We start from the raw sequence: 22,647 nt of genomic DNA, 5'->3' as shown, positions 1-22,647 counted from the left end.
GATAAATGGCCAAGAATTTTCCAAAGAAGAAAAAAGATAACAAGCCACAGATTGAAACTGTACTACATCAACCCAAGTAAGATAAATAATAAAGAAAATCACATCTGCTTTCATTACATACAATTCATATGCATTAGCTTAAAATGAAATACATAAATTTGAGGCAATCAGAAAAAAAATACATATTAGCATCAAAGAAGGAACAAAGAGTCTAATCAGTAACTTCTCAATAAGAATAATGGACACTACAGTAAAATGGAATTATTGTACTTTCAAAATACACTTCTAAACTAAAAATATATATCCATGAAACTTCTAAAAGGAAACACAGGAGAATAACTTCATGAATTTTTAGGCAGGCAATTTTTTTTTACAGGTTAAAAAAATTCAACAATGAAAAAATTTAAATGAACTTCATCAAAATTACAAATTTCTATTCATCAAAATATACCATTAAGAAATTAATGGACAAGCTATAGGTCATTAGAAAGTGTTCATTATACATACATCTTTCAAAGGACTTTTAAGGATAATACATCAAAAATATTTCTAATAGTCAGTAATAAAAAAACAAAGACAAGCAACACAACTAGAAATGGATAGAAGTCTTGAACAGACAGTTTGCAAAAGATTTTTGATTGGCCAAAAATTCATAATAGTATGCTAACAAAATTAGGCATCAGGTAAATGCAAATTAAAACCACAATGAGATTTCATTTAACACATTTGAAAGCCAAACATAACAAAACAAAACCTGACATTACCAAATGTTGGAAGATGTAAAGCAGCTGGAGTATGCATACATTGTGTGGGAGTAAAATATGATACAACACCTTTGAAAACCTGATTTCAAGTGTCCTATAAAGTTAAACACACATTTATCAATGACCCAACAATCCTTTCCTAGGTATTTACCCAAAAAAACATGTCCACACAAAGACCTTCACAAAAATGTACATAATGGTCTTATTCATTATAGCCATAAACTGGACAGAATCCAAATGTCCATTAGCAGATAATGGATAAATTGTGATATACTCATATAGCAGAATAAGATTATGTGATAAAAAGGAATAAACTACTCATATATGCAATAACATGGATGCATTTCAATAACATTACATTGAAAGAAAGAAGGCAAATGCAAAAGAATATATTCTATATTATTCCACTTACATGAAGTCCAAGAACAGGTGAAGTTAATCTAAGGAGACAGAAATAAGAAATAAGGAGTTACTAGGAAAGGACACAAAGGAATATAAAGTTGGATATATAATGTTACTAAAACTCAAGGAACTTAACACTGAAGATATAGACATTTTATTATGTATATATTTACCTTAATGAATAAACAAAAAAGATAATAAAGATGTTGAATAAGAAATTAATCCACCCTTCCACCTCCAACAAAATAATTCTAAGTTACACACACTCACACAAAAATAAAAGTGACACTTAATAACTTGGTTTAAGACTACAGTGTCTTGATACCAAAACCAGACAAAGTAAGAAAGGCAAGTTCCAAGCTAAACTCTCTCACAAATATAGATTTTAAAATTCTAAATGCAACATTGGCAATTCAAATTCATGGTGTGTGAGTGCACGCGTGTGCGCATGTATGCATGTAAAATCACAACCGAGTTGGATTTATCCTAGGAATGCAAATTTCTTTTAAAAGTTCATTAATACAATTTACTATATCACAAGGATACAAAAATGAAACTAGTATTTTAGGTGCAGGAAAGGAATTTGATAATATTCACATTCATTACATAATAATCTTTGTAAAACAGGAAAATAAAGGAACTTTCTTACAAAACTCTACAGCAAACACACACTTAATGATAAAATTAAGTTAATTAATCAATTCCTTGATAAGTTATTAACAATGAAACATTTCTCCTTGAGTTTGGGAATGAGGCAGTACTATATAATATCATTACTTCTATTTAACATTTTACTTGAGGTTATTTCTAGCCAATGCAATACAACAAGTAAAAGAAATAATGGAAAAGAAGAAATACAATTGTCATTTCAGACGACATGAATTTGCATGAGATAAACAATCTGTACTTAATTATTAAAATAAACAAGTAAATTTAACAAGTTCACATGATAGAAATATTCATTGTATTTCCATAAACCAGCACAATCAGAGGCTGAAAATATTTTAAAGTCCTATTAACTATAATGTCAAAGAACATAAGATACCTAGGAATGAATCTAACCAATGTTTTGTAAGAGTCCATAGAGAAAACAACAAATCACAGGGATATTTTAGATTCAAAACTTAATGTTGAATTGCAAAAAGCCAAAAATAAAGAAGAAAATATTGAAGGAAAAAATTGGAGGATTTAGTCTACACCATATCTAATATTATTATAAAACCATAATAAGTAAGGTTCTGTTATCTTGTTATAGTATTAGATAGCTAAGGCAACACAGTATTATATTGACTAGAACCCAGAAATAGATGCAAATAAAACAAAAGTAGACAAAAGAACAGTAGGGGAAAGGATAATCTTTTCAATAAACAACCTAAATATTTACTAATTAATAGAAAAGATTTTAGAATTATGTGTATTCACATAATGAAATATTGTACATCATAGTTGTTCTCAGAGGGTGGTTGCGGAAACCCTAATGGTCCCTGAGGCCCTTGCAGGTGGTCTACAAAGGCAAAACTGTTTTCATAATAATGCTAAGATGTTATTTGCCATTTTCACTCCTGTTCTCTCACAAGCATTCAGAGTCTGATTCCACTTATATGAAGTCCCCAAACAGGTAAAATTAATATAAAATAGCATAAATCAGATATTTGTTGTATCTAGGGGTGGAAGTTGGAGAGGTATGAGGGGCGATGGATTAGTACAGTTTCAATTCCACATTCTAACTTACCTTTAAGAAATTACCACTTGTAGGGCTTCCCTGGTGGCACAGTGGTTGGGAGTCCGCCTGCCGATGCAGGGGATACAGGTTCGTGCCCCGGTCTGGGAGGATCCCGCATGCCACGGAGCGGCTGGGCCCATGAGCCATGGCCGCTGGGCCTGCGCGTCCGGAGCCTGTGCTTTGCAGCGGGAGTGGCCACAGCAGTGAGAGGCCTGCGTACCGAAAAAAAAAAAAAAAAGAAATTACCACTTGTAGAGATTTTCTGTACTGTCAAAGTTAAATATATGCACAATTAACTGAAAATATATTTAAACAGCCTTTCTTTTCCAACTACATATTTGCATGAAATTACATGTCCTTCAAAATATTCAGCTGAACAACATGTAGCAAAAAGTGCAGAGACTGATATAAAAATCCAACTTTCTTCTATTAATACACATATTAAAGAAATTTGAAAAATGTAAATAATGATACTTCTTACATTTTGTTTGGGAAAATATAGTTATTTTACATAAAATTCAATATTTATGTTACATTTAATGATTTTATTATTGCTATATTAAATTAATAAATATATATTTTAATTTTAACACATTGATGGATATATATGTGTTTATTTTGTTATAATCTGCTCTGTACACTTATGAAATATACACTTTTCTGTATGTATATTGTATTTTAATAAAGTTTATTAAAGTATAAAAATATTTAATTGACAGTGATGATTTTATGTGCTAGGGGAGGACTTTCTAGGTCTTTTTCCAGTAAAATATCATCCATTTTAAAATTATATATTTTTAAATTCTTAATTACCATTCTCAGGAAAGGAAGGGAATCTTTACTTTTAAGTTTAGAAACATCAACTTTATTTTCTCTTCATTACTCCTCTGTTCCATATTTAATCAGAGGTGGAGATTAAAAAGTACTACTAAAGCTCTCATGATTTTTAATGAGGTAATTATTTGGCTGTCCTTTAACTGTTCTGTTATCTGAATTAATAAAATAAGGCAATCAAAAGGTTTTATTTTGTTTCTTGAAATTCAGTTTCAGACTTGTTGGACAAAACTCACTCAAGATGATTACTAGCAGTGAAGATATTATTTCAACACAAAGATTACCAAAGAAACAGAAAAATATCTTCCTTGTTTTTCAGGTCCTAGTCCAAAGATGTCAAGGAGAAGGAGCTGAGGTTTTGGAGAAAAAAGAAAGATGAAGCGTTACAGGGAATGGAGAACAAGTATTTGTTATCTCCTACTATGTACAGTAACTGTTGATTTTTACATTAATGCTGTCAATAACACTGTGAAATAGGTGATTTTTTTTTTCCTTTTGCAATTTAACATCAAAGAAGCTTTCATGGGGCTTCCCTGGTGGCACAGTGGTTGAGAGTCTGCCTGCCGATGCAGGGGACACGGGTTCGTGCCCCGGTCCGGGAAGATCCCACGTGCCGCGGAGCGGCTGGGCCCGTGAGCCATGGCCGCTGAGCCTGCGTGTCCAGAGCCTGTGCTCCGCAATGGGAGAGGACACCAGTGAGAGGCCCGCGTACTACAAAACAACAACAACAACAACAAAAAGAGGCTTTCATATAACAATCAATGATATAATCAGAGGGCAAATACAAGTCTGTCTATTGCCAAGGTTGGTGGCCTTCTAATTCATCATAGATGTATCACAGTCACCAGAAGTGATTTAAAGATGGTAAATCTCTAATCATAGCAGAGTTGTTATTCTGTAGTCACTAGAATTACAGGCTTAGAGAAGTAGAAACCAGCTTGACTCTGCTTGAAGAAAACAATATTCAATAAGTCAGCCCATTCTGGGGATCTTTGGTGTCCCTAAAATGATCCATAGACTAAAATATGTGAAAACTCGTATTCAAGAAGACATTTCCTTAGCCAAAATCCTGTCTAATTCCATATAATCACGTTTCAGCAAATTTATCCTTTGGATGAACTAATTCTCTCTGGATGTAAGTGACTCTTCACTTGAATCTCCTGATTTGGACACACTTATAAAGGTCATATAACATATTTCATTTTTAATTTGTAGGAACTTGAACAGTCAGGTTAAAGAACTAGAGGTAGAAAATAAAAATAGGAAAGCAAGCTTTTCTTTTTTCTTTCTTTTTTTTTCAAACTTTTAACTTTTTCGCTCAGGATCCAGTATTAACTTTCACTTAACAGCAATCTCAAAAGTATGCCTCTTAGTTCCCTAGAGAAAATGGTAAACCAGTAAAAACAGAGACAGTGCAGTCATTTTTGGCATGAGAGCATAACTTACTTGAACAAATCAGGAAGCGTCAATAAAATGTAGTGACACAGTATAAATGGAAATATGATATACTGTAGGGTTATAGATTAAAGAGTGTCTCTTCTCCTAATATACATGTCAATCTAGCAAGATGATGGTCTAGCTCTCTGGTGTCTATCAGGCCATGGGGTCATGGTGGGGAGATGTAGTCCAGATTATGAAGAGATCCACAAATGGAACACTGCAAATAGATAGAAGGATTTATGTCTTTATGCATTTCAAGAGATAATCTTTCAACTGGATAATTATAGTGTTTAACTTTGTGGAATGTCACAGAGTCCAGATTTTAAAAATACCTTAGTTGAAGCAGCCATTTATTAAAAATAGTTAATTCATTGATTTAGAAAAATATAAAAACGGAAATCAAAACGAAAGAAAACACCAGATATTGTACTCCATTTCACAGAATTTCAAGTAAGAGGAGAATAACAAAGTCATCTGAGGTAATATCTATGTGGTAGGTAAACCCTCAAACCAATTGATTTCTATCAAAATGATTATTAATAGTTTATATTATGTTAAATTTGCTCCCCATGTCAAATTTTTAATGTGAAAACATTTATTAATTTTATCTTTGGAAAGTAGTGTATTTAAATATATAGGTTGATAAATAATGTTTAGCAGACTCCAATTTCACTTTATTTTTAATATTACAGTATCACTACCTGTGAGACAAATAATATACTATTATTAAAATATCCATAATCAAAGAAAGAAAAACTAATAAGTATAAAGATTATTCCATTTATCATACCATGTTTTTTAAATCTAAGCCTTAAAACACTTCAACTATGTATTTTTCCCAAGGCGATATATAGTACATATATTTGTTCAATTCAAAATGCCTACCCCTGTTAAGGGCCCACCACCTACCTCACTACTGAACCAAGAACTTAAGGAAAGTAAGATGAATATGATACCATCCCTACCCAAAGGGAATTACAGTTTCATGGGGAAATGAGACAAAAATAATTTAAATCTACTATAGTAATTTAGGTGAGGAAGATGTATTTAATTAAGTCTAAAAAAGAAAAAAAATCAGAAAACTCCTCCTTGAGGAAGTGATACACGAGCTGAGTCTTAATGTATTATATGTTCTAACCAAACTAGAAATGAAAGGAAGTCCCTTCTAGGGAGAGGAAACAGTATGAACAAAGGAGCAGAAGTATGAAATGATATAGTACCTTCTCTCCTCTATCTCCTCCATCTGTGTGTGTGTGTGTGTGTATGTATTTATGTGTATAAAAAAGAAAAATCAGTTCAAACAATGAGTGAAGTGTGAAGGAGTTCATGACAGATGATGAGCCTTTAATAGAAGATCACAATGACCTTGTTAAGTGATGATTTTTTTAAAGGGATGATATAATCAGATTTGTGTTTTAGACTCATTGATTTGAATGTGTTGCAAAGTTTGGGGGGGTAAAATCCATGCATGAATCACATGGGACTCTGTTGCAGTTACTCAGGTGATAAGTAGTAAGGATCCAAGCTAAATCAATATAAATACAAATGGAACAAAAGGGGACCACTTTTTAAATCATATGTAAGTGATGAAAAGGTAGATATGGCTAGTAGGATTAAGATGTAGCCCGACTGGCTCCCCAAGTCCCTATGTTGGGTGTTATATCGATGAAGGTGTCATTAAGTAATATGGGAAATGCAGGAAGAATACTGAGACGTTGGTTGAGAGGAAGGAGAGAGTAGTGAACGATTATTTGAGTTTGGGTTACACATGAGACATCCAAGTGGTTATTCACTAGGTTATATATATATATATATATTTTTTTTTTTCCCTAAAGGTTAGAATAGAGATCAGGTCAAGAAGCAAATATCTGGCAGAGAAAACAGCATAAGGTTGTTAGTATCTTAGGTATAAATAAGGTAGAACAAAGAAGAACTTTTTTAAAAAGCCACTATTTAAGAAGTCCTAGTAAGACCACGCCACAATGGAGAATGGGAAAATATGATTAAAAATATATATAAGACAATCAGTAGAAAGATTGTCAAAATGATGAATGGGAAGGATGACTGCTAGGTTTCACTCAAAAGAATTCCTCTAAAAAGGGAGAGAGGATGAGAGAAGGGAAGAGAGAGAGAGAGGGAGAGAATGAATGAACAAACAGTACTTAGAACTGAAGAGTAGAGAGAAAGTTATTTAGAACAGAAGGAACTTGAACAATGGAGCTGATAGAGAAGAGAGCAGATCAGCATTGTTGCGTGCTTCTTTACAAGAAAGGAGGTGGAACCAAGAGCTCAGAAGCAGGAATTGGCCTCTATGGGGAAGGCCCCTCAAGTACTGAGGATAGAGAGAAAATATTACAATAGGGTAATGTAGATAAATTGGCCTGTAGGATGGGAGTGAAGTTGAGTTGTCTGTGATTGTGCATATCAATTTCTTAAAGAAAAGCAGGAGGGGAGCTTGTAGAGATTGAGGAGAATAGGTTTGAGTAGAAGGATTAAAGAAAGCAATGAAAAGTATGACAAGGAAGCTAGCAAAAAATAAGAAAGGTAAAGAAACACAGAGGTCTATTATACATTGTTAGTTAGGACTTGACTGCAGTGTCAAACTCAGCATACAAATTCAGCATATTCCATCTATCCAAAGGTTAACTGTATAAGACCAAAATACATATATGAAATGGACTATAATATAATGGTTTTAGAAAACATAAAAAGGAACCCTAAGCAATCTGGAAATCATGAGAAAATGCTTGAAGATGTAAAACAAATGGAATTGAATTACAGGAGAAATGGAAGAAAGAGTATTGCAGCTCAAAACCTAAACTAAGAGCATCAGGGCCCTTAAGAAGCTTCAAGTTGGGAGTCAATAAACTTAAAATTTTGAGTAGGCCTTAGGCTAATCATCAGAGTTTAGAAAGGGAACTTCATTCTGAAGAGCTGAATCAGATGAGCCCAGTGGGTTTTGCCCTCAGCCTGCAAACCAAGAATTTCTCTGGAAGCAAAATGAGTCATCTGCCAAGGGAGTTATACAAATATGGGAGTTGCAAAGCAACAAATTTGCAAAGTAGACCTTAAAGTAGCTCTGGAGTCTAGACTACCACACATAAGGCTGGATAAAAGCAAAGACAAACTTACCTGAGAGTGAAATACACTGAAGTCCCCAAATGCCAAGTGCAGATCTCTTCCTGTTCTGTTAAGGGTGGAGACTCTTGCCTTTCGGCTCGCTGCAGACTCACATCCCGTTGAATCCTCATCGACAGTAAGTAAGGATGAGAGCCCTCAGCTGTGCTCCATTTAAAAACAGGTTCTTTGGAGAAATTTACCTAAATCAAGGCAGAAGAAAAGCACACCAGCTACTTAGGTAATTAACCTAACCCTTCATTTTCAAACATGAACAAGCTACCATGGATCATCAGATAAAGAGAAGAAAAAGCCTGAATGGAAGGGACCAAGGCAAAGAAATCAACCTGGAAAAAATAATAATTCAAGGAAAAGAAAACACACTTGTTTCAAGTTTTTAATTAGTATAACCACAGACAAATAATTAAAATAATAGTTAATATTAATTGAGGGCTTAATATGTGCTGGCCACAGTGTTAAGTGATTTGTAAGTATGAATATATGTAACCCTCATAGATCATAAAGATCTAAAAATCATAGATCTGGGAACTATTTTTATCCTTATTTTTCACAAGGTCAAACACATACATTTTAGAGTTTGGAGTTGAACACAGATTATTTGATAAATTGGGCTCTTAATATTCATGTGACATCCCTTAAACAGAAAAAGGCTACTGAAAAATAGTGCTTCAAATAAACAGAAATATTACTGGAAATTAAAAGTATGAATGAAATTAAAATAAGAGGAAATAATAACGAATTATATAATAAAATGAATCAAGTTGTGATATACAAGATAAAATCAAGTAATCCTCATAAACTTAAAGAGACAAAGACATGCAGTATATCTGAGAAAATTTGGGAGAGGAAAATAGAGGATAAATCAAGAAATTTCACAAGTCCAGAAACAATCTAGGGGAGGAAATACTGAAAGAAACACACCTGAGTGAAATTGATTGAAAGGATCCGCTCAGTTCTCAGTAAAATGAAGGAAAATAGCCCATACTAGACAATTAGAAAAGTATCTCTCCCAACCCATACCCCTGACCCCTTACTATTATATAATTCCCCAGAATTTTTTATTTTTGCGTTCCCTTCCAAACATACAGATGAAACTATCATTTTAAGTGTGAATAAACATTTTGTCAAAGATATTTAATTTAGCCATTAAAATTAATAAAAGCTAAAGTAAATTAAACATATAGGAAAAAAACAAGGAAGCACAGCAATTATTTCCTTACCCACAACTTACTCCCAAAATAACAAGTTTACTTTCAAAATCAGGGAACAACCAGTAACGAAAGAGCAGCATGAGTGACCATTTCATTATGCAATATTTTATTTGGAAAGACTAAATCTCAAAAGATAAAGATTGCATGATTCATAAGATATTCTCAATAAAAAAAGCTTATTTTATACAGGAATCCTTTTGTAGATACAAAATTGTAAATTTTCCTGTAAGTTCAAATTGAATTTTTTGATCAGATTGTATTTAAGTACAGTTAAAACTAAAATAATACCTGGTTTGAAAAGGATTAGATGTAGGTAGAGAGATTCTTCTAAAAGAAAATATGGACTTTGATCAGTTTTTAAAAATCATACAGATAGATCAATTTAAATATATCAGAAACACTTATTACAAGAAAATTTTAGATGTGAGCAACATATAATGAGATTAGAAAAATTTAGTCTTACTGAATTATAGATTTGTTGTCCACTTAAAATTTGAATGAAGTCAATGGATAGAAAAGAAAAACTTTCTCATCTTATAATGACCACTGCTTTTAAATAGCCTTTTTAGACCTATGGTAGTTAATGAAGCTTACTTCAAGTGGTGGAATATAAAATGGGCAGTGATATTAAAACAGCACATCTTCTTAGATGTCTTTTTTGTGTGTAATGCATATGTGGCAGCGCTACGTATTTTGGTAATGCTGTGCACTTCCTGTTACATCTCATCAGGAAGCACATAATATCAGGTTGTTCCACTTTTAATGATGTGAAGATTGATCAGAGGAGTTGTGATACTATTTGAGACCCAGGTGCAAACCATACCAATTAAATCTGAATATCCAGGGCTGAGAGTAAGGCCTCAGTAGTTTTTAAAATTCCCCAGGTGATGCTAATACGTGACAAAGTTTGGGAACCAGTGGATTAAAGTGACGCTAACCTAATTCATCTATTTACCTAATTCTGTTTTAGTGTAATGATCATTGCTTAGATCTATTATTTCTTTACAGTATACTAAATATGGCTTTTAAAAATTCTATCATTATTTCTGATATCATTAGTCTCATTAGCTGGACTTCTATAAAGAAATTTTCCTCATCAGTTACTTGATTACTGTAAAGTACAGTTTCTACAAGAAATCTGGACTAAATTTGTCATATTTACCTTGACCTATATTAGAAGTTGTGTTGGCTAACTATAGCCTATGTACTGTATATGGCCCGTGCCTCTTTTTGTATGGCCCTTAAGCTAAGATTGTCTTTTACATTTTTCACTGGGTATTAATAAAAATAAGAATATGCAACAGATACATTATGTAGCCTTGTTGAAGAAGAAGGAGGAGGAAGAGAAGGAGGAGAAGGGGAAGAAGAAACAGAGACTGGATATGGACCCCAAATTCTCAAATATTTGTTATGTGGTCTTTTACAGGAAGTTTGCCAACCCCTGGTGTAGAATGAAGAGTTTGTCTCCTAGCAATCACCAAAGGTAAAGATAACAAGTAAGGTTTTTTCTTTTTAAATATACTCATGGACTTTAAAATAACGTGCGGTTTCAATCATTGCAGTTATTATTTTCTTTGATACTATAGCTCTTCTACATGTTAGGCCAGTGGGAACACTTTCAGTGGTTCCCTAGTTTTGTTTAGTTAGTTTTATTTGGAATTTTACTGGATTCCGGTGATACTGGATAGCTTCCTTTGTTTCTGGCACAAGATGCTTCTGAACCATCTTGTACTTTTCTTGCCCCAGACCTGTAACCAACCATTTCTTCAAGAGTCCTGGTTCCTTTTAGTGGGACATCGTACATAAAGACCCAAATCTGGGTGTTAGTGGTGCTAATTAGTGCTGAATGTCATCATTTGTAGACTAGGTTGTTATTTTTCTATGCTTATTCAATGAATGGAGCTTGAGAATAGTTATTTGTTTTAGAAAGATAAAAATTAACTATTAAATCTTTCTGATATTCCAAAATCACTTATAAGACTATAGATATTTTTCATAACTCATGTGATTTTATACTGTATCTCTTTTCTTTTGTGCTGAAATCTTAATTTATAACATTAACATAACTTCTTGTTTTATCTCTAATATGTTTAAAAATAACAATGCTATTTATGGATACAAGTTAAAATTATGTAGCCTTGTTTATGTGTATTTTTGTTTAAAGACACATTATTTAACATGTACTGTTGATTCATTAGCATTGAACTCAAAGCCAACAGAGCTATCACTTGTTTTTTGAATGAAACTTGCTCTTGACTTCTGAATTACAGACACATTTTCTCTGTAAGGCACATAATAGCCTACTTGCACTTAGGAATACTAGATAGCACTATGCTTGGTGTCCATTTTAAACAGCAAATCACCACCAAATAAGGCACAAAAATGCAGAAAACATAGCACTAAAGCGATGGCGAAGGGAAAATATTTTTACAGTAATAGAGCTGAAACAAGGCAGAACATCACCTTTTTGACCTTCACAGGGAACTTGTACATTCGGGAACTCAAATATACATGAATGACTGTGAAAGATCCGTGAGTATTGATTTTGGGGTTACAAATAAATTATAGCAAGTAGTCAGATTCTCAAATATGGAATCTGTGAAAATTAAAGATTAGCTGTATGTGAAAGATTCATAGGTAACATATAAACAGGGAAGAGATATGATATGGGAAGAGTGGGAAAGGGTTATATCAGGTTGACTCCAAACTTAGAAATTTTAACCTGGAAGAATTTGTGCATGAGACAAGAGCATTACAGATTTTAAGCTGAGGAAGTGATGACTGTATTTTGGTGTTTTTTTTTGTTTGTTTGTTTGTTTTTTGTTCTTGCGGTACGCGAGCCTCTCCCGTTGCGGAGCACAGGCTCCGGACGCGCAGGCTCAGCGGCCATGGCTCACGGGCCCAGCCGCTCCACGGCATGTGGGATCCTCCCGGACCAGGGCACGAACCCGTGTCCCCTGCATTGGCAGGCGGACTCTCAACCACTGCGCCACCAGAGAAGCCCTGTATTTTGGTTTTAATGATCACTTTATGTGGTGGGGGAGAAGGGTATGGTAAGAAAGAAGTTAAAGACTGATCAGAAGCTATAGTACTAATCCTGGTAAGAAATTGTAAGGCCTATCTACAGCAAGGAAGTGGCAGTGGCACAGTGTGAAAGGGCTGGACATGATGTCTGATTCAGGGTGAAGGATAAATAAAAAGGGAGGAATCAAAGTTGACTTTATGGGTGATAGAGGTGCCATGTACCAAGACAAGAATTAAAGGATAAAGAGCCAGTTTCAAGAGGGAAAAATGGAGAATTAAGTTTAGTCAGTGTAGGGGAGGAAAGTCTTTTTCTTTACTCTCTTAGTACTTAAGATTAAACTGACATAACACAGATTAACAGGAGAAAACCATACAAGTTTTTTTTTAATTAATTATTTTATTTTTGGCTGCCTTGGGTCTTCACTGCTGCATGTGGGCTTTCTCTAGTTGTAGTGAGTGGGGGCTGCTCTTCGTTGCAGTGTACAGGCTTCTCATTGCAGTGGCTTCTCGTTGCAGAGCATGGGCTCTAGGCACGCAGGCTTCAGTAGTTGTAGCACGCAGGCTCAGTAGTTGTGGCACACAGGCTTAGTTGCTCTGTGGCATGTGGGATCTTCCTGGACCAGGGCTTGAAACCATGTCCCCTGCATTGACAGGTGGATTCTTAACCACTGCAGCACCAGGGAAGTCCCAAAACCATACACGTTTTAATTTTTTTTTTTAACATATACATGCGGACCTTCACCAGAAATACAAAGATCCAGAGAAGGAGAGTTGAATGCTTACATTGAGTTGGACAAAGAGTAGGAATTTGTGAAAACGTGACAAAGCAAAGGGGCTTGGGCTGGGGTAGTTAATCAATGGAGAAGGGACTAGGAGGATAAAACTTATTTTAATAAGGTTTGTTTGTACAGACATTTCTTGGTCTTGACTTCCCATCCTTGGTGATGAAAATGTTTCTTTCCTTCTGGTATAGAGAAGGCATCTTTTACCTTGGAATTTAATCTACTTGTAAGGAAAAGAGGGAAGTTCAGAGTGTCTTTCTTACATCTGCTTTTCAAGTGCATTCAACGCAAAATAGTCATTATGCCAAATCAACATATTTTGAGGTAGTGCATTCCAAACTCCTTCACCATTTTGAGTTTTAGTTGCCTGTAGGATATCCAAGCATAAGTTTCCAGAAAATACTTAGGCATATGAATTAGATTTTCTGTGAAATTTAAGTAATGATGATTGGGCTGAGGGCTGAATTTAAAAAAACAGAACAAAGCAAAAACAAAATAAAGCTAAAAGGTTAAGTGATATGGAAGAATCTGTGAAAGAAACAGTTCTTTAAAAAGTGGCCAGTCATCTGTTGATGGACACTTAGGTTGCTTCTATGTCCTGGTGTAAATAGAGCTGCAGTGAACATTGTGCTACATGACTCTTTTTGAATTATGGTTTTCTCAGGGTATATGCCCAATAGTGGGATTTCTGAGTCGTATGGTAGTTCTATTTTTAGTTTTTTAAGGAACCTCCATACTGTTCTCCATAATGGCTGTATCAATTTACATTTCCACCAACAGTGCAAGAGGGTTCCCTTTTCTCCACACCCTCTCCAGCATGTATTGTTTGTAGATTTTTTGATGATGGCCATTCTGACCGGTGTGAGATGATATCTCATTGTAGTTTTGATTTGCATTACTCTAATGATTAATGATGTTGAGCATAGTTGAGTTATTTGTAGTGAAGTGGGTGGACCTAGAGTCTGTCATACAGAGTGAAGTAAGTCAGAAAGAGAAAAACAAATACCATATGCTAACACATATATATGGAATCTAAAAAAAAAAAAAAAAAAAATGGTCATGAAGTACCTAAGGGCAAGATGGGAATAGAGACGCAGACCTACTAGAGAATGGACTTGAGGATATGCGGAAGGGGAAGGGGAAGCTGGGACAAAGTGAGAGAGTGGCATGAACATATATACACTACCAAATGTAAAATAGATAGCTAGTGGGAAGCAGCCGCATAGCACAGGGAGATCAGCTCAGTGCTTTGTGACCACCTAAAGGGGTAGGATAGGGAGGGTGGGAGGGAGGGAGAGGCAAGAGGGAAGAGATATGGGGATATATGTATAGGTATAACTGATTCACTTTGTTATAAAGCAGAAACTAACACACCATTGTAAAGCAATTATACTCCAATAAAGATGTTTAAAAATAAATAAATAAATAGATAGATAGATAAATAAAAACAAAAAAAGTGGCCAGAATGGTAAGAAGGAAATGGAGAGTGTTTTCATGGAAGCTAAACAGGAGAGAGTTTCAACAAAGAAGAAGTAGATAATGATGTTAATTATGGCAAAGAAGTGAAACAAGTTAAACTCAGAAAGACATCCAAGAGATCTGGCAATTAGGAAGGACTTTGTGACCCTAGCAAAGAGAGTTTCACTGTAATGAAAGCCAGATTGGTTTAGATTGAGAGGGAAACAGATGGTTAAAAATTCTAGGCAGCCTATTTATGATCAAGCACAAGAATTCAGGCTTGTCAAGGTTCAAATCCCAATTCTTCCACTTGAAAACTGTGTAGATGTTGAAAACTGATTCAGAGTCTCATGCTGTTGTTTTGTCATCTGTATAATAGATTTGATAATAGTACTTAAATCATAGAGCATTATCTGAAAATAAATGAGTTAATGCACTTGTGCTTAGAATACTGGCATAGAGTATGCACTTAATAAATTTATAATAAAAATACATTCTGACCCTAAATTTTTATACTAGACACTGTTTAAAAACACTACAATCAAAAAGAGCATCTATATAACTTTAAATCTATTTATTGGAAAAACAAAGGAGACATACAACCTCTACAAATATCTTTAAAAATTCGAAAGTCCTTGTTTATTATTAAGCAAAAACAGACTGTAGAAAGTTTAATTGCTATATACTTGAATTTCACATAACCAATGCTTATTTTTAAATTTGAAATCAGGTTCTCTTTAAAGAGTCTTTATAATATTTCTTGTACATACTTAACCTTAGCATTTATATTTAAAAATGCATTTTGTACCATACATTATAATGTTTTACATCTTAGTTTTACTTAGGCTTAAAAATGTTTTAAATTTCTGAAATAAAAAAAATTAGAAGAAAAAAATGTACCTTTATTTTATTTGATTTCCAGTTTAATCAAAATGTTATGTTTTATTTATCCTTTCACATCATGAAGTGTTGAAAATTTTTTTAATGTTGTGGTTTTCTTGGACGTTGCATTACCATGAAACTGCAATGTTTTAAGTGTGAAAGCATTAGAGTTTCAAGTTTGATTTGGCAGGAATACTTTTCTTTGGCAAACCTTCAGCTTCAAATACCTACATGCCTATTTGTGGTTTCTTATGGTTTTAGACCTCTTAGGGAAGAAAGAGATTGGCTTAATATGGTTAAAAATATCTTTGTGGGGTGCTGGCAGGTAAAAAGGGAAACAGACAAGAAAAGACTGACTACATAAAGGATTCTCAAAAGATGTCCCAAGAGGAAAAAAAAATTATTCTGTTAACTATGTTAAACAAAATACCCATATTAGGTACAGTTCATACTTGACAAAATTGTGCTTGATATTTATTTAGCTAGATTTGAGTTGGTATTAATCCCAGCTATTCAGTCTTCTATTTCTGGAACTTACTGTTAAGAGTTATCTTTACATTAAAAAATGTCTCTTCTCTCCTGATCAATTCACAGTCGTCTCACCAGATCCTCAGGCTCAATTTCCCCAAATACATAATTATCAGCTCTCTCCTATCATTCCATTTCTTCCTATACAAATGGATTTTTATCATTTTGGAAGGTTCAAGATCCCTTTTATTGTTTTACCATAATTCAACAAAAAGTTTTGGGTAGCTAATATGTGCTGTACACTATTTACATGTGCTAGTGACAGAGAAATGAGGAAAAAATGTTCAAAGATCCCAGTATGAGACATTCAACTTAGAGAGCAGTCAAGTCTACAGTACTTATTTAAACTCATTATAATCAAATCTTTCTAATGAGACACAATGAGAACAATTCATAAGAAGGCCTAACCTTGTTTGAAATCAGACAATAAAGCCAAACTTTGGAAGTGAAAGCAGAAAACAGCAGGTGTGAAGTCTTCAGGGAATAATGATCTCCAGGTATTCACAGAGCTGTAAAAAGACCAGTAAGGCTGAAGTTAAAGCTTGGTTGGTAGGCAAGGGTTTGCAATAGTATGTGAGCAGAATATGAAGATGAAGTCAGGGGTTATATCATGCAAAACTTAAAACCTGTTAAGATATTTATTGGATGCTTTCTAGGTACTGTTTTAAATCTACTGTTATTTAAATTCATTCAATTTTTACAGTAATTCCATAGTGTAGATACATTTTATCCCCACTGTATAGTACTCAGTTACATTTTAATGATACATGCTGATGGGGCCCAGAAAACAAGACACAATGAGTACATTCTTGGTCTTATCTTTCCAGCTGTGATGGAGTTGCTTTCAAGAGACAAATTCTCCTGCTGAGAATAAGTATAAAAGCTATAAAAAAAATTTAAATAGCTGTTAGGAGGCATTAGAATAGTACCTAAGGCAGACAGGACTTTAGGGACTAGGTTGTTAAGACAAGAAAACACATTAAGATAAGTCCTAAACACCGATTTCAACCCAAGGTGTTAGCATATGTGTAACTTATGCAGACTGATCAGTAGCTTAGTGCTTTTGGAAGACAAGAGAGTAGGTAGACAAAAAATGGAGTTGAGGCCTACAAATTAGTTCTACAAATTATAGCTACATGTTACAACTGAAGCGCTGAGGTCACAAAGAAAACAAAACTATAAGGAAATGAGCATGTAATTGTGCACTGCTTTTTCTGGAGGTGTTTCCTAATCCCTCTGTTGCATATGGTAAGTAGCCAAGAAGCCAAGCCTAAAGCAGCAGAATCTAAAAAGCTAAGCAAAGCTTTAACAGTAACATAGTGCTAGAGAGACAAAAACTGGAGCTCAGGGCCTAATAAGAAGGAAGGTACCTGGAACATAACCCAGGCCTTCAGCTGAGATTTCTAAAGGGCTCGCCATAAGAGGAGAGACAAACAGGATCACTCTACACAAGTGCTGAAATATAACCCAAGTCTGCATATTAATCTGTACCTATTCTAATAAAATGCCAGATAAACTAAATCTCCCCTGAAATAAGATAAACTAAGAGAATAAATAATTTTTATGTATAATAGTTATTCAAATCAGCAATTGTAGATATATGAGGAGGATCAATCAATCAAAAAACAAGAAAAAGACCTGAAAATAAGGTTATTGGATTGGTGATCCATATACTCTAATTTTTAGGCATGAATTTTAGAAAAATGGTGTTCAAGAAAACAGATTTTTAAAAAGCCAAAATTTTTCACCAGGGAACTTTAGACTATTAAAAACAATCAAATGGAAATTCCAGAGTTGAAAAATATAGCAACTTTAAATAAGAATTCAATAAATGGGGCCAACTAGACACGGCAGAAAGACAATTGATGAACTACAAGACTGATCAGTTCGAATTGTTCAAACTGAAGAAAGGTGAAGAAAAAAATTGAAAAAACAACAGAGTTTAAGAGGTATTTGGATCACAGTCAAAATTCTGATGTATAGGTAACTGGGATCCTAGAAAAAGAGGAAAGAAATAGAGGGGCAAAGCCAGTATTTGAAAAGATACTGGCCAAAAATATTTCAAAAGCTAAATTAGACCATCAAGCCACAGAGACAAAAAGCTCTACAAATATACAACAGGACAAATGCAAGAAAAACATACCTAGCCACTAAAATAAAAAAACTAAGAGAAAATTTCAAGAGTAACGATTATTTTTAGTAAGACTGACTGCTGACATTTCAGTAGAAACACTAGAAGACAAAAGAAAATTGACATTTCAAAATGATAAAAGAATAACTGGCAACCTAGGATTTTATCTAGATTGGGTCCCACAGAATGTGAAAAAGAGCTGTGGATAGCTGGAGGCTCTTGGCACCAGCACTGAGGTTCTCCCCATGTGAAGCAAGTAGCAGCAGACGTTGGACCTGGTAGGAAGTGGCTGCCTTAGCCCTCATAATCTGCATAGACTCTTACTCCCCCACCTACCCAAATGCACTGGCTACAGAGTTACTCTTAGCACTCCACATCCAGCAGCTTATCTCAGCTTCTTAAAGAATCAGATGGAAATTTCCATAATGCTGCTGTACGTGATATGGATATCATTAGCATGTTACTGGGAGGAAGTGTTCCAAACACAATATTTTCAATGAGACATTCTCTTTAGATATATGTCCTTAAATGCTGCAGATACTCTTGCAATCAATATGGAATGATCAGCGCTAGTGAGTTGTTCTTAGTTTAGACATCAATTAGCACTTAATAAAAAGTTCTCTTCAGAGACTGAAGCTCCATGTTTCTTAAGGAACGTGACAGAGGGATAATAACACTTTGAGAATTTCAGAAACATGGTACTTTTGTGTTCCTGTGCTGTGTTACCGCCAAGCCAGTTGCCACCAGAAAGCAAGAGCTCCTTCAACACTTTCCCACGAACCTCAAAGGAATAGAAGCTTTTACAAAGATTGGTTTCTCAGAAGCATTCAAGCAACTGAAGCTGAAGAGAATTCCTAAAGTAATGGTCAGCTTTGGTCCTACAAAATGAAGCTACAGATGGCTCTATTATGAAAATGGAAATTCTGTGCCATCCACTATGGTTTGAATACAAGGCCCTACCTAAGATCTGATTTACAAATAAAAATATGCATTAAATCCATTGCTATTTCTATTAGTTACTACAAACAGTTTAAAGTCTTTTGCTGGCTTTCTCTAGAAACTACAGACTCAGGAACATTTTGAATGTTTGATTGCTGGTGTAATAAGTGATTTTGTATAAGATCCAGGAGAAAAGATTAGAGTGAGTTATTTCTCTGTTCTAGTTTTGTTTTGAGGTAAGACCTGATATGTGTGAAATGCCATTTGATCAGGATTTTCCTTGGTAGAAGTCTTCAGTTCTCACACACTTGTTAATAGAGTCTGTTAGAAAGAATTTAGGTCAGGAGTCAATTGTGTAACTGAGTCAGAAACCTTTACCTTCAAATCTGAGTTGGATGTTTTGCTTGTGAACACAGATTATAAAGGCTAAGCATACTTCAGAAGAAATGTGTCATACATGAAGCAAGCTGAAGTTTTCATTTGGGCCTTTTTGAGTAAGCATCATAGTATTAAGTAAAAACTAAATTTTTTTTCAGAATCTTTGATCTTGTTCACAAGGAAAATATGCATTACTGTACCTAAGGAATATGACACAATGCCATGTTTTGTTGTTCATCCCTAAATATAAATTTTCTCTTTTGATTTCAGTGGAGGAATGGAATGATACTGTTTTCTTCCAAAGAGGGAATAGTAAATATTTTAGTATTAGGATTTATCTATTATTTTCAGCACTTAAGTATTTAGGGTTACATGGAAATGTTCTAGGAAAGTATAGTGCTTTGCAAAACAGGTAGATCTACTTTAAAATAAGACACTGTAGCTTTTTTTTTAATTTTTAAAAAGTTTATACAGTTTTAAAGGTTACTTTCCATTTACAGTTACTACAAAACATTGGCTATATTCTCCATGTTGTACAATAAATCCTTGAGCCTATCTTATACCCAGTAGTTTGTACCTCCCACTCCCCCACCCCTATATTGTACCCCCCACACTGATAACCACTAGTTTGTTCTCTGTATCTGTGAGTCTGCTTCTTTTTTGTTATATTCACTCATTTGTATGTGTGTGTGTTTTAGATTCCACACATAAGTGATGTCATACAGTATTTGTCCTTCCCTGTCTGAATTATTTCACTTAGCATAATGCCCTGCAAGTCCACCTATGATGCTGCAAATGGCAAAATTTTGTTCTTTTTTTATGGCTGAGTAGTACTCCATTTTATATATAAACCACATCTTCTTCATCCATTTATGCATTGATGGACACTTAGGTTGCTTCTATATCTTAGTAATTATAAAAAATGCTGCTATGAACATTGGAGTGCATGTGTCTTTTTGAATTAGAAGTAAATTAGAAGTAAAACTGTCGCTGTTTGCAGATGACATGATACTATACATAAAAAATCCTAAAGACACCACCAGTAAATTATTTGAGCTCATCAATGAATTTGGTAAAATTTCAGGATAAAAAAATTAATATACAGAGCTCTGCTGCATTTCTATACACAAATAATAAAGTATCAGAAAGAGAAGTTACGGAAAGAATCCCATTTACCATTGCATCAAAAAGAATAAAATGCCTAGGAATAAACCTACCTAAGGAGGTAAAAGACCTATACTCCAAAAACTATAAGACACTGATGAAAGAAATGGAAGACAACACAAACAGATGGAAATATATACCATGTTCTTGGACTAGAATAATTAATATTGTTAAAATACTACCCAAGGCAATCTACAGATTCAGTGCAATCCCTATCAAAATACCACGGGCATTTTTCACTGAACTAGAACAAATAATTTTAAAATTTGTATGGAAACAGCATAGACCCCAAATAGCCAAAACAATCTTGAGAAAGAAAAACAGAGCTGGAGGAATCACTCTGCCTGACTTCAGACTATACTACAAAGCTGTAATCAAAACAGCATGATACTGGCACAAAAACAGACACATAGATCAATGGAGCAGAATAGAGAGTCTAGAAATAAATTCACACACTTATGGTCAATTAATCTGTAAGAAAGAGGCAAGGGTATACAATTGAGAAAAGACAGTTTTTTCAATAAGTGGTGCTGGGAAAACTGGACAGCTACATGTAAAAAAATGAAATCAGAACAATCTCTAACACCATATACACAAATAAACTCAAAATGGATTAAAGACCCAAATGTAAGACTGGATATTGTAAAACACCTAGAGGAAAACATAGGCAGAACACTCCTTGACATAAATCAAGCAATATTTTTTGGATTCATCTCCTAAAGTAAAGGAAATAAAAGCAAAAATAAACAAACGGGACCTAATTAAACTTAGAAGCTTTTGCACAGCAAAGGAAATCATCAACAAAATGAAAAGGCGGGCTACTGAATGAGGGAAAATATGTGCAAACGGTGTCACTGATAGAGATTAATATCCAACATATATAAACAGCTCATACAACTCAACATCAAAAAAACAAACAACCTAATTAAAAAATAAGCAGAAGAACTGAATAGACATATTTTTTTTTTCTAAAGAGGAAATGCAGTCGGCCAATAGGCATATGAAAAGATGCCCAACATAGCTGATTATCAGGGAAATGCAAATCAAAACCACAGTGAGATATCACCTCACGCCTGTCAGAATGGCTATCATCAAAAAGAACACAAATAACAAATGTTGGTAACGATATGAAAAAAAGGGAACCCTTGTACACTGTTGGTGGGAATTTACATTAGGCAGCTGCTGTGGAAAACAGCATGGAGCATTCTCAAAAAACTAAAAATAGAGCTATCATATGACCTAGTAATTCTGTTCCTGGGTATATATCTGAAAAAAACAAAAACACTAATGAAAATAAGATTCTGTAACTAAAAAAAAATAACGTGTAAAACTTTATTGCATATATTTTTCTGTTTGAAATAGTTATCTGTCTCACACCCTGTTTTGTTAAAAAAAAATTTACCCCTGTGATTAAAAAAAATAACTGAAAGCAAAATAAAGACGTTTTCAGGGGAAAAAAAAAACCAGACAATTTGGTTTAAGCAGATGTCTTCTAAAGGAGCTCTTCAAGCAGAGGGAAAATTACCTATAATGGAAGCATAAAAATTCACGAAGGAATAAGAAACACCAGGAAGGGTAAATAAGTAAGCAAATACAAATTAATCCTGATTGTATAAAACATTATTAATATGAGTCAATATATTAAGAAAAAAAGCACAATAGACTAAAGAGAAGTAAAAGAAGATCTAACTGGGGCTTCCCTGGTGGCGCAGTGGTTGAGAATCTGCCTGCCAATGAACGGGACACGGTTTCGAGCCCTGGTCTGGGAGGATCCCACATGCCGTGGAGTGGCTAGCCCCGTGAGCCACAATTACTGAGCCTGCGCGTCTGGAGCCTGTGCTCCGCAACA

General features: G+C 34.3%; 1 protein-coding gene across 1 annotated transcript in view; it reads right to left on the bottom strand.

The window, feature by feature from the left end:
* LOC308622791 (cadherin-related family member 3-like) overlaps positions 1 to 8,414 on the bottom strand; it is a gene marked incomplete at both ends in the record, with an annotated part of 129,446 nt that extends 121,032 nt beyond the window's left edge. The window contains 2 exon segments of the mRNA XM_081244414.1: positions 1,177 to 1,204; positions 8,296 to 8,414. Of these exon segments, the coding sequence (XP_081100540.1) occupies positions 1,177 to 1,204; positions 8,296 to 8,414 (147 nt within the window).
* Positions 8,415 to 22,647: the final 14,233 nt, after the last annotated feature.

The sequence above is a fragment of the Mesoplodon bidens genome (assembly GCF_964165515.1).
Source record: "Mesoplodon bidens genome assembly, chromosome: 9".
Taxonomy (NCBI): Eukaryota; Metazoa; Chordata; class Mammalia; order Artiodactyla; family Ziphiidae; genus Mesoplodon; species Mesoplodon bidens.
The sequence above is the reverse complement of the archived record's forward strand: the minus strand, read 5'-3'. Positions and strand labels throughout refer to the sequence as shown.